We start from the raw sequence: 12,429 nt of genomic DNA, 5'->3' as shown, positions 1-12,429 counted from the left end.
TATTCCACTGTATATATCTACCACATCTTCTTTATCCATTCACCTATCGATGGGTATCTAGGTTGCTTCCATGTCCTGGCTATAGTAAACAGTGCTGCAGTGAATACTGAGGTACACGTGTCTTTTTCAATTATGGTTTTCTCAGAGTGTGTGCCCAGTAGTGGGGTTGCTGGGTCATATGGTAGATTTATTTCTAGTTTTTTAAGGAATCTCCATACTGTTTTCCATAATGGCTGTATCAGTTTACATTTCCACTGACAGTGTAGGAGAGTTCCTTTTTCTCCACACCCTCTCCAGCATTTATTATTTGTAGATTTTTTGATGGTGGCCATTCTGACTGGTGTGAGGTGATACCTCACTGTAGTTTATATTTGCATTTTTCTAACGATTAGTGATGTTGAGCATATTTTCATGTGTTTATTGGTCATTTGTATGTCTTCTTTGGAGAAATGTCTGTTTAGGTCTTCTGCCTATTTTTTGATTGGGCTGTATATTTTGCTAATATTGAGCTGTATGAGCTGCTTATACATTCTGGAGATTAATCCTTTGTCAGTTTCATTTGCAATTATTTTCTCCCATTCTGAGGGTTGTCTTTTAATCTTGATTATTGTTTCCTTTGCTTTGCAAAAGCTTTTAAGTTTAATTAGGTCCCATTTGTTTATTTTTGTTTTTATTTCCATTACTGTAGGAGATGGGTCAAAGAGGATCTTGCTGTGATGTATATCAAAAAGTGTACTGCCTATGTCTTCCTCTTTATTATTTTTAATTGAACTATAGTTGATTTATAATGTTGTGCTTGTTTGAAGTGTACAGAAAAATGATTCAGTTATACGTATACATGTCTATTCATTTTCAGATTCTTTTCCCTAATAGGAAAAGAAAATATTGAGTAAAGTTCCCTGTGCTATACACTAGGTCCTTGTTGGTGTATGTGTATGTTAATCTCAACCTCCTAATTCATAGCTCTACCTATTGCTATGTGAATAAAACATATCATTACTCCTCCAGTGGTTCTTAAGACACAGTGGGGAAGAGAAGCATTAAGTAAGTAATGGCAAATAATTCTTTAGTGTCAGTGGTGGTAAGTGCTGGGGAAAAGGATGGGGAGCTAGAAATCCATGTGATTAAAGGACCAGACCCAGGCAGGGGTGGGAGTTGTGGGGGAGGTTTCCATATGGAGGTAACACCTGGTTGAAAAAGGTTTAGCTAGACAGAGTGGAGGGCATTCCCAGCAGAGGAAACAGTGGGGACTGAGGCCAAAGCAAGAAGAAATGAACAGAAGAGCAAACCAATGAAATGGGTGTCCAGTGATATCCCATTGTTCAAGTCTCCGATATTTTACATTGCCTCCCAAGCTGGATACAACTAGCCTGGCCTTTAAGCTTCCAATTCTTCCTCTTTTTTGTTTTACCCACTATATTGTTATACAAGTTACATATTATAAAATTTAACCATTCACATGTTTGAAGTAATTCAATGGTGTTTAGTAAACTTACTGAGTGGTGCAGCTATCTCCATATAAGATCCCGTGTGTGTGTGTGTGTGTGTGTGTGTGTGTGTGTGTGTGTGTGTTCTCAGTCACTCAATTGTATCTGACTCTTTGCAACCCCATGGACTACAGCCCACCAGCCTCCTCTGTCCACGGGACTTGCCAGGCATGAATACTAGTGTGTGTTGCCATGCCCTCCTCCAGGGGATCTTCCTGACTCAGGGATCCAACCTGAATTCTTGCATCTCTGGCACTGGCAGGCAGGTTCTTTACTGCTGTACCACCTGAGAAGCCCAAGATCCCTTGTGCCCCTTTACAATTAACCTGAGTTCCCACTCCCAGCCCTAGGAAGCCAATAATCTATTTTCTGTCTCTTGAGTAATCCTTAGGAGTGGAATTAGTTGATCATACCATGAGTTTAACTTTTTAAAGAATGGGTGAACTCTTTTCTAAAGTGACAGCACCATTTTACAATCGCATCAGCAATGGATGAGGGTCCCCATTGCTGGGCATCCCCACCAACCTTTGGTGTTGTCTTCTTGACTGTGACCATCCTCAGTTCAGTTCAGCTCAGTCGCTCAGTTGTGTCCCACTCTTTGCAAGCCCATGGACTGCAGCACACCAGGCTTCCTTGTCCATCACCAACTCCCGGAGTTTACTCAAACTCATGTCCATTGAGTCAGTGATGCCATCCAACCATCTCATCCCTTCTCCTCCCACTTCAATCATTCCCAGCATCAGGGTCTTTTCCAGTGAGTCAGTTCTTCGCATCAGGTGGCCAAAGTATTGGAGTTTCAGCTTCAGCATCAGTCCTTCCAATGAATATTCAGGACTGATTTCCTTTAGGATGGACTGGTTGGATCTCCTTGCAGTCCAAGGGACTCTCAAGAGTCTTCTCCAACACCACAGTTCAAAAGCATCAATTCTTTGGCGCTCAGTGGCTGTTAAGTAGTATCTCACCCCACCAACCTCTCTTCCCAATCTTACTTTCCAGCCCTCTCACTCTCAAGCCCACTCTTTACCCAACAAAAATGAACCTCCTGCTGGTTTTTTTCCAATGGGGCTCCTTGATATCCCCAAATTATGCCTTCGGTCACTCTTTGAATGTGTTCTTTGACTTGATATTTTTTTGGAGGGAGAGGCATGGAAATTGAGAGCCCAAATTATTAGGAGTACAGAATGCTTTTGATTTCCCCACAACATGGACACTTGCAAATTCCTCCTCCAAACCCGGCCACCATACCTTTCCAAATATCTTGGCTGCTGTCTTAGTTATACTTGTCCTAGATGACTCCCTGGGCCCGAGCTGTGCAGATGTTCGTGCTTCCTTGGAGAGAATGCCAGGTGAAGTCAGAAATTAAGGAGAACTGACTACCCTTCCTATTGTCTGCAGGAAGAAGTATGCATTAAAATAACAGTACATCTTGTTACAAAGACCTAAGTCTCAACTTAGAAACTGGCTTGTGGTAGCCAAGACATCAGAGAATGATTTTTTATTTAGGAGGGAAATTGCTAACAGTCTTGGATTAATGACCACAGACGCATAAAAAGATGCTGTTGTGACAAAAAGCAGCGATCTGGTAACACTTCCTCAATTCCTTTTGCTGAGTGCTTTCTGATTATTTTAGCTTTGATTAGCACTTCCATTAGAAAATAGGAAGAAATTATAAGCAACTTGGCAAATGTTTGGTAGTGAAAACCATTGGAATCCATAGTTTTAATATGGATGGGGGCTATATTTACACTTTTTAATTTTAATGTTTGTCTTGTTCAAGCAGATAAAGTGAACTATACAAAAATCCACCAATGCAGAAAACCTCTTGGAGTTAGTAGGCATTCTTGGCCCTTTGTAAATATATGCCCACCTCCTACCCCCGCAAGGAATTAGTTGCCAGCTTTCTGCTTATTCTGAATTTTTAGTACCTCCACTTGTAAGAGCAAAATAACTGTCTGCAATTTCTGAATTATTTAAAACTAGGTTTTAAATTATAAGGCTTAAAGTTTGCTTAAATAACTTATACTTGAGTGAACACTTCATTTCTTATGATGAGGTAAGTTGTATGAGCCCTTCAGTGGCCTTAATTCAATCCAGAGATTTGATTATTTCCTCCTGAGGTCTCATGGTTAGATAATTTGAAGATATTTCTCAGATTGAATTGAAACTTGTAAGAGCTATGAAGCCTTATCATTTTGAAATTGAAATTTGCCTCAATAAATAAAAAATCCTCTCAGAGTACAATTTTTAAAGCATTTAAACAGCTATTTGATTGTTTTCATTATTTTCATGGGGAAGCAGTCTTGTCACAAAATTTTATTCCACAGAGTGGATTGAATATGAAGTAGTTACAGTGTCCAAGTAGAAGAGGGAATGAATAATCATGAAATAAGAAACTATTGAAAAATGAGCCTTAATAGCACATCACTGAATTTCAGAGTTGCTGGAGTGATTGGCAGTTATTCAATTTCATCCCCAGATTTCTTAGATGAAGCAGTTGCAGAATGCTCCTGAAATTCAATGTCTATTCCCCAAACCCCATCTGTGTCTTCAAGCTTCCTCCACCCCTTGCTCCCAGAAAACTGCCTTGAGACAAATTTCCCAAAGAAGTGAGAAACCATAGGTCTCAATGAGTCCTGCGATCTTCGGACCTGGATCATCTCTATGAGCCTCCTCTTTCAGACCCTCTCATTCATTCATCCTCTGTCTGCTTATCTCTGGAACTTACATCACACCAACCCCTCTAGGTCCCTGCTTTCCCTCCTGCATATGTTCTTCTGCTCTGTTGGCTCTTTCCCTCAGTTCATAAACATGTTCGAGATTCTCACACCTTTGTTAAAACATGCACACATACACACATTCACATTCATATCTGGACTTACAAGTAAAATGACCTTCTGCATTCATGTTTTCTGATAGTTTACAGTCTATAGCCATGATTGATAAAATAAAAATTTGATCACAGGATGGTAAACATCTGCAGATGGCAAACATTTGCAGAAATGGCACCAAAAACATGATGTTGAAGAGCTCAATATACCTTAAACCTATACTACCTTATCTGTAGATTGTATCTTAAGAAAAACAATTTTTAAAAATCCACAAAACTGAAGCTGCAGAACTGATGGACTCCTCTGGAAGGTGGAGGCCATCAAGAGTTCAGCTCCAGTGAGTAATGGGCTTCTGGTGGCTTTAGGCAACCCTTGGCTTATGACTGTGCTACTTTAACCTCTCCTTCCATCTTCACAAATCCTCCTCTTCTGTGTCCATGTCTTCCCTCTTCTGACTTTTATAAGGATGTTTATATTTGTATTTAAGGTTTGCTCAAATAATCTACGGTGACCTCATCTCAAGATCCTTAACTTTATTACATCTACAAAGATCCTTTTCCCTGCCAAAAGTCTTATTTGCAGGTTCTGGGGTTTAGGATGTGGACATGTCATTTAAATGCCTGCCATTCAACCCACTACAATGTTGTCTTTAAATTATTATTTATTTCCAGGGGAAATAAGTCATTCCATTGATCACAAATGAACAGAATGTGGATCAGAATTACTACTTTTTTCCTAGGTACTAGTGTCCCTTTGGATAATCTAATTTTTAGCTCTATTTACATTTGTGAAAGTGAAAGTTGCTCAGTCGTGTCTGAGTCCATGGAATTCTCCAGGCCAGAATACTGGAGTGGGTAGCCGTTCCCTTTTCCAGGGAATCTTCCCAACCCAGGGATCGAACCCAGGTCTTCAGCATTACAGGCAAATTCTTTACCAGCTGAGCCACCAGGGAAGCCCAATTACATTTGTAAGTGCTAGCAAAAAAAAAAAAAAAATGCTTGTTATTAAGACAAAGTAGAAATTGAGTAACTTGCTTGTAAATCAGATTTTTTGGTTTGTTTCACTTTAAGCGGGCATCTCGGTCAATGTTAGAACGATCTGAGCAGCAGATCAGGGCAGCTTCAGGTTTGGAGGAACTACTGCAGATCACACACTTCGAGGACTGGAAGCTATGGAGATGCCGACTGAAGCTCAAAAGTCTCACCAGCACAGACTCTCGCTCAGCATCCCATCGGTCTACCAGGTTTGCGGCCACTTTCTATGACATGGAGACACTCAAAGGTAGGTGTATGCATGCAGAGGCCAAGTCTTACTCTTTATCAGATAGTAACAAATGTGCCAACTTCCACCAAAAGTTTGAGCAGGGTAGGCACGTGGCAACGAGAAGAGAAGGAGGTCTTTGATTTCATAGCTTTGATTTAGTGGAGAATCCTGGTTTCCTGTGTTTACTCAGCAGAGAAACAGACTCAATATGATTTTGGGATCAAAATTCAATACCAAATAACACTTCACAATATAGAAATATATTAAACTCAGAGTTATGAGGGCAAAACAAACTCAGAAAGACTGTTCTTAATAGAAAAAATAATTGAATTTACTTAAAAAATAAAACAACTTGGGCATTCATTAAATAAGGAGCATTCTATGGCCAGACATACATGGATGAAAACCAATAGATTAGCTATAGCTTTTTATGTCTTCAAAATTCTGTGATTTTTTTTTAAATAAGAATGAAAAGCAGAATTTAGAAGCTGAGTTGGAATAATGCCTACTGGTATTACTAGGAGAATAATGGAGAGGAAAGTTCTCTAGACAAAAGAATCCAGATTCTGGACTAGAAAATAACATGATTTGAAATAAAGGGAGTGACTCTTCCCTAGTAAGCTTTGCAGGTTCTTTATAAGAAAACCATTGTATTTATGTACTGTCCTGTAATGAAAGAATCACTTGCCAAATACAGTTGTGTGGCCTCCAATTAGATGTTTAGCTTTTTTCTTTTCTTTTTTAAAAAAATTTTTGGCCGTGACACACAGCAGGTGGCACCTTACTTCCCCAAGCAGGGATGGAACCCATGTCCCCTGCAGAGTCCTAACCACTGGACCAACAGCAAAGTCTAGCATCTCACTTTTTAATGACATGTCACAACAACACAAGAAGCCACCGTAGCATTGATGAGCTAACATTTTAGATTTGATTAACATATGATTACCTAGTATTGGATTGTAGCTATTGCATAATAATTCAGATTGATTGCTCAGCCAAAACTGCCCTTGTCTCCCTCCATAGAGTTATCTTTACTTTCTTCCATTTGTAGGACAGTGTTGAATGGGCCGCTGTTGTTGGCTGTGGGGAAAGCTGTGCGTAGGCAGGATAAGTCCCTTGGCAGCACGGACGCCCAGGTGTCAAGAGGATGCTTGATGCGCATGTGAATGACTGTGTCTGAAAGAGTTGAGATGGTTGGAACCATAGCCTAGAACCCAATTTAGCCAGAGGTCTGCAACTCTAGTTGTTTCTATGTGGTGAACTAGCATGGACTTCGTGAAAGTAAAGGGATAAGACCGCATCTGAAGATTCAGGGCTTTAACCAGATTACCTGCCTGAAGGCCTTAGGCAAGCCTGAAGCCACTCTGTGAAGACGGAGATAGAGAAGCAATTACCATAAAACTAAGACAAGCTAAGTTTAAAAAGTCGTTGATGTTGAAATGAACATTTTCTAAGGAGGAAACATTAAACATTAAACAAAATATTTTTAAAATCATAAATAATACAGAATTTGCTAACTCTAAAATGTCTCTTATTACATGGCAGAGGGGGATCATCTAAAGTTAATTACTAAGAAGTAGCAGGTGGCGCTAGTGGTAAAGAGCCTGCCTGCCAATGCAGGAAACATAAGAGACGCAGGTTCGATCCCTGGGTCGAGACAATCCCCTGGAGGAGGGCATGGCAACCCACTCCAGTATTCTTGCCCGGAGAATCCCATGGACAGAGGAGCCTGGCAGGCTACGGTCCATAGGGTTGCACAGAGTTAGACATGACTGAAGCGACTTAGCACACACAGAAGTAGCAAATGATGAAACCCATGTGGTATCCCAATGACAATTTCTTATAACTCTTCCTCGCATACTTGAGGGTAATTCCCCGAGGAAGAGCAATCCTGCTGTGCAGTAGTCAAGGAAGTAGAGATAGGAAGCCTTTACTCAGCGACAGTGGTAAGAGTTCCACACAGTGTTCTGACCTTCAAAACTTAAGTTTTGTAAAAAAGCAAATGGAAAGCAACATTTAAGTGGAACTTTAAACAAGAAAGAGTTTTTAAAGTTGATTACTTGTTTTTTCAGCAATTTATGATTAATAATAGTGATTTAAACAGTATCTAATTGGATCATTTATTTCTCATGTTTACAGCCTTCAGGCTCTGTATGTAAATATTCATAATCAAAAATTTTAAACAGTTTGTTGGGCTAAAAGATTTTATTATGAAAAAGAAAGTTTAGGTAAACTGTGTAGGGTAGGCAGTGCTTTTCAGCCAGCCAAACATGCTTTGTGTTTTCAATGATCGAAGAAGCAACATATGAGGAAATTTGAGATTAAGGGGGGATGGAAAGGAGAAAAGCTGTGGGAAAGATGTCTTAAGGGAATAATTTAGAGACTAGCACCAGATCTGCAACAATGATATTTTATGTGTATCCTTCAGGTAGGAGTTTTCTCTATCCCTTCTAGTGGAAACACATTCACATATACAGGAATTCAGAATGTGGGCAGAGACCAACTAGATTTTTGAACATAAGATAAAAACAGAGAAGACTTTATCTACTGCTGTATAACACATTACCCCAAAACTTAGGTGCTTCAGACAGCATGTTTTGATCTCACAGTTTCTGTGGGTCAGCAGTGCAGACATGGGCTCGATCGGTGTTTCTCCTGCAGGGTCACTCCAGAGGCTTCAGTCAAGGTGTCAGCTTGGGCTATAGGCACCATCTCATGGTTCAGTTAGGGCCGGATGTGCTTCCAAGTTTACTGAGAGGTTGTTGGCAGGATTCAGTTCCAGACAAGCTGTTGGGCCGAGGATCCCACCTCCATTATCACCTGTTGGATAGAGGCCACCCTCACTTGCCTGTCACATGGGCCTTTCAGCATGGTGACTCACTTCCTCTAAGGCTGCAGTTGAGAAGGCAAGAGAGGGTGCCAGCAAGAGAGGGTGACTGCTAGCGAGATGGAGAGCAGTCTTTGTTAACTTCACCATGGATGTGCCATCTCGCCGCTCTTGCTGTCTTTTCTTCATAAGAATTGGGGTACTAGGTCCAGCACACACGCAGAGGAGGGGAAGACAGAAGGGCGTGAATGCCAGGAGGTGGGCATGATTGCGGCTCAGATTAGAAGCTCCCAACCACAGAGGGTTTTAACCACCCCTCAGCCTATAATCGACTCGAAAATTCCATGTCAAACTAAAAGAAAGTCTTTAAATGTTGCCAGTATCACAAATTTGAATCATTTCCCAGAAACAGCCACAGAAAGGCTATACAACATTATCAAAATCTAATTTTAAAAAATGAACTTTTAGAGAAAGGCAAGTGTATTTTACAGGAATGTATGTAATCCTTTTTTTTTTTTTAATTCCCTGAGGCTTGTTTCTTGTTTCCCACAAGTTCGTTAGGATGGCCAGAAAATTGCTCCTTTCATCAAAATGAATCAGCTTATTTCATCATTTGATAGAAATGTCAGTATTAGACGTTTGCAAATGAGAGCACTCTGACTTGAGGAACACTTAAATTTTCATTCATATGTTTGCCATATATAGTTACTTATGCAACCAACAGAAATGTATTTTCTAAATAAATAAATAAAACCTACCCACACCTGACTTAAAGGAGAAGAAATGCTCTCCAGCTATGTCCTGTAAATTGCTTAATAAATACTGCTTACATGTTATTGCTTTACATGCATCCATTTACTTCCTTATTAGCCAGCCTCTCCAGATGCACCCAATGTAGTTATATCCAGGACATGGTGTTTATTACTAGTGGAAAGTAGAATTAGCGGCTATGAAGGGATCATAAACACGGAAAGGAACACAGATTTGGGTTGTAATTTTTCTGCCAACAATTCTTGCTTAAAGCCAACCCCAGATACCCATCTTGTGAAATCAACAAGTTTGATACATACAAGAATGATGGTGTTGAGCAAACCCCGGTACATGTAGGCATGTCAGGGCCATTTGTTCTGCTGACCCAATGGTCTGCCTCTCTGCAGTTATAGACGAGGAATGGCAAAGGACACAGTGCAGCCCTCGAGAGACCTGCGTGGAGGTGGCCAGTGAGCTGGGGAGCAGCACCGACACATTTTTCAAGCCTCCCTGTGTGAACGTGTTCCGGTGTGGTGGCTGCTGCAATGAAGAGAGCCTCGTCTGTGTCAATACCAGCACGTCATACGTTTCCAAACAGGTAGGAGGACATGCACCCTCTGTGGCCCTGATGCTGGTGGCGTTGACAGCTACATCTCAGCTGGTTGCCAAATGCTGGCTCAGTGCTTTAGGTGCATCATCTTATTTAACCCTGAAACAAGCTCAAAGGGTAGCTTATCATCTTATAGATGAGGACACGGAGAGTTAGAGAGGAGCTCCAGATGTACCCGAGGTAGTTATATCTAGGACTGTCTCTCTGATGCTATGATGTCAAGGATCAGAAAATCATATGGAAGCCACTAGGGCAGACATTTCCAGGAACAAAGATAGCCACGCTGACTTGTCTTATTAATTAGGTACCACATTGCTCAAATGGAGTGATTGAGAAGAGTTTGATGAAGGGAATGGGCAGGGTAGGGGAAGGAAGAAGGGCTGGTGAAGTACCCAGAGCTGCTAGAAAGGGGGCGCTGTTCCCACCCTTAGACTGAAGAGGCCAGAGGGTGCAGTGGTTATGGGAACCCAGAGAGGAAGTGGGGAAGAGCGCTGCAGGACTGGCTGGGCAAGGGGCAGCCACTGTGCACCCTTATCCTGGCAGGGAGAAGGGGCAGGGTGAGGGAGGTAAGGAGGCTTATAGATGTAGTGATGGAGGTCAGCATCCTTGAACACTGCCCACTGGGGAAGGAGGAAAAGAAGATGGCATCTCCAGAGGGGTAGATGGAGAATATCTAGCACAGAAGACCTTTGGAAAGAATCTTCCAGTCCCCATGAAAGAAATAATTTTCCCTCTTCATCTTATGAAACCTCTTTTGCTCAGTAGATAAGTTTTTGTTTGTATTGCTCTCATATTGTTGTAAAATGTATATGGCATGCATGCGTGCTTAGTCACTCAGTCGTGTCCGACTCTTTGCAACTCTATGGACTGTAGCCCACCAGGCTCCTCTGTCCATGGGATTCTCCAGGCAAGAATACTGAAGTGGGTTGCCATACCCTCCTCCAGGGGATCTTCCAAACCCAGGGATCGAACCCACCTCTCTTACGTCTCCTGCATTGGCTGGTGGATTCCTTACCACCAGCGCCACCTGGGAAACCCATACATGGCATTGCTAAGTCGCTTCAGTCGTGTCTGACTCTGTGCAACCCCGTAGATGGCAACCCACCAGGCTCCCCTGTCCCTGGGATTCTGCAGGCAAGAACAGTGGAGTGGGTTGCCATTTCCTTCTCCACATACATGGCATAGTGGAGCAGTAATAACAAGCTTAGGAAAGAAAACATACTAAAAAGCTGTAAGTCAAACTACATTCCTTTTGGTTCGATGTTGCAAATCCCTCACACATATTGATATATTTATTTAATTGTCACATTTGCCTCTACAATCTAGTCTCATGATTGGGAAAAGAGGTACTGCAATAAAAATTATTATTATTCTGTAAGATATTATGAAAAAACTTTAACAAACTTTTTGGCCAACCTAATACATAACTTATCTTATTCAGAAGGAAAGAATGGAATGCTGATTTGTTTTCGTACTAGGTTAACGTACCCTTAATTTTCCCCCCCATACCTCTTAAAATAGCCCTTAAAGTTTAGAGTTTCTTTTTCTAAATTATTTTAGAGAATCTTGAACTTGTAAAAATTCTGACCTCTACTGTTTGACAATCAGAGGGGAAAAAATGACATGACTATGGCTAAGCATCAACTGTCAGCAGAAACAAAGGTTGCGTAACGTAAGAGGCTTTAGTTCGTGACTGTGTTATACCCTAGAGTATACTAAAAAATTTCGCAAGATGAAGTTCATGCAAAATAAACACTGTTAAAAACACTCTTACTTAAACTTATGGTAGTACCATTACATATTGAAAGGTCAGGACAAACATAACTTTAATGGATTGTTTCCACTTAATAGATAATTGAATATTTTGACTGTTGTCCACAACAAATGAGTTTCCAAGAATATGCTTAAGTGTAAGTGTTCAGCAGTTTTTCTTTCCAAATATGCATATTTGAACATTGTAATAGTGTTTTCCAAAAAACTTCTCATCCCAAAGTTATGGGCTGTTCAGTGAAATACCTCTTAGAAGCTAAGTGAATAAATGAAGACTCTATGTAGCAAGGACTATGTGGAATGGTAATTGAATGGACAGAACATTAAAATCAAGTTCAAATTCACCTGTACATCAGAGAACCACTCAAGAATTAAAGTAATTGATACTCTTGGCAAGTAAATTTTACCTGCTGAGATTCCATCTTGCAGCTCCTGATCACAGCAGTTTCATTCCAAAAAGTAATAAGGCATGTTCTTGAGAGTGTGCCCTCTGGCTGTAGAGTAGACTGTGTGGGTTCAGATCCCCACCCTCCCAATCCATAGTTATATGGTCTTAGTCCAGTTATATAACCTCTCTTTCCATCTGTTTCTTCACCTGTAGAGTTGGGGGTAATAAAACAAACCTATAATGTTGTTATAAGGGGTAAATGAATTAATATAAAGGTACTTACAACAGGGGCTGGCATATGGAAACATAGAAAAAAAAATGATAGTCATGTTACCTATAATTGTTTGGGCATGATGGTCTTGTATCAGTTTTTACTCTGTAATGCTGAATAAACACCACCCTAAAACTTAGTGGCTTCAAACAATAATGACATTCTCATTCCTGTATCTGAGATTCAGTTAGTTTAGAGTTTGGGCTCAGTTGGGCTTGACGCCAAGCTGCAGGCT

At 40.8% G+C, this 12,429-nt stretch overlaps 1 protein-coding gene across 2 annotated transcripts in view; it reads left to right on the top strand.

Moving 5' to 3' along the window:
- Nucleotides 1-12,429, top strand: part of VEGFD (vascular endothelial growth factor D) — a 46,316-nt gene that overhangs the window by 18,403 nt on the left and 15,484 nt on the right. For both annotated transcript variants that reach the window (XM_070366229.1, XM_005903114.3), the window contains exons 2-3: nucleotides 5,386-5,596; nucleotides 9,563-9,753. In XM_070366229.1, the coding sequence (XP_070222330.1) occupies nucleotides 5,386-5,596; nucleotides 9,563-9,753 (402 nt within the window). The remainder of the gene's footprint in view (nucleotides 1-5,385; nucleotides 5,597-9,562; nucleotides 9,754-12,429) is intronic.

Source organism: Bos mutus, chromosome X, assembly GCF_027580195.1.
Source record: "Bos mutus isolate GX-2022 chromosome X, NWIPB_WYAK_1.1, whole genome shotgun sequence".
In the NCBI taxonomy this organism is placed as follows: domain Eukaryota; kingdom Metazoa; phylum Chordata; class Mammalia; order Artiodactyla; family Bovidae; genus Bos; species Bos mutus.
This window is presented reverse-complemented; position numbering and strand designations above follow the sequence as displayed.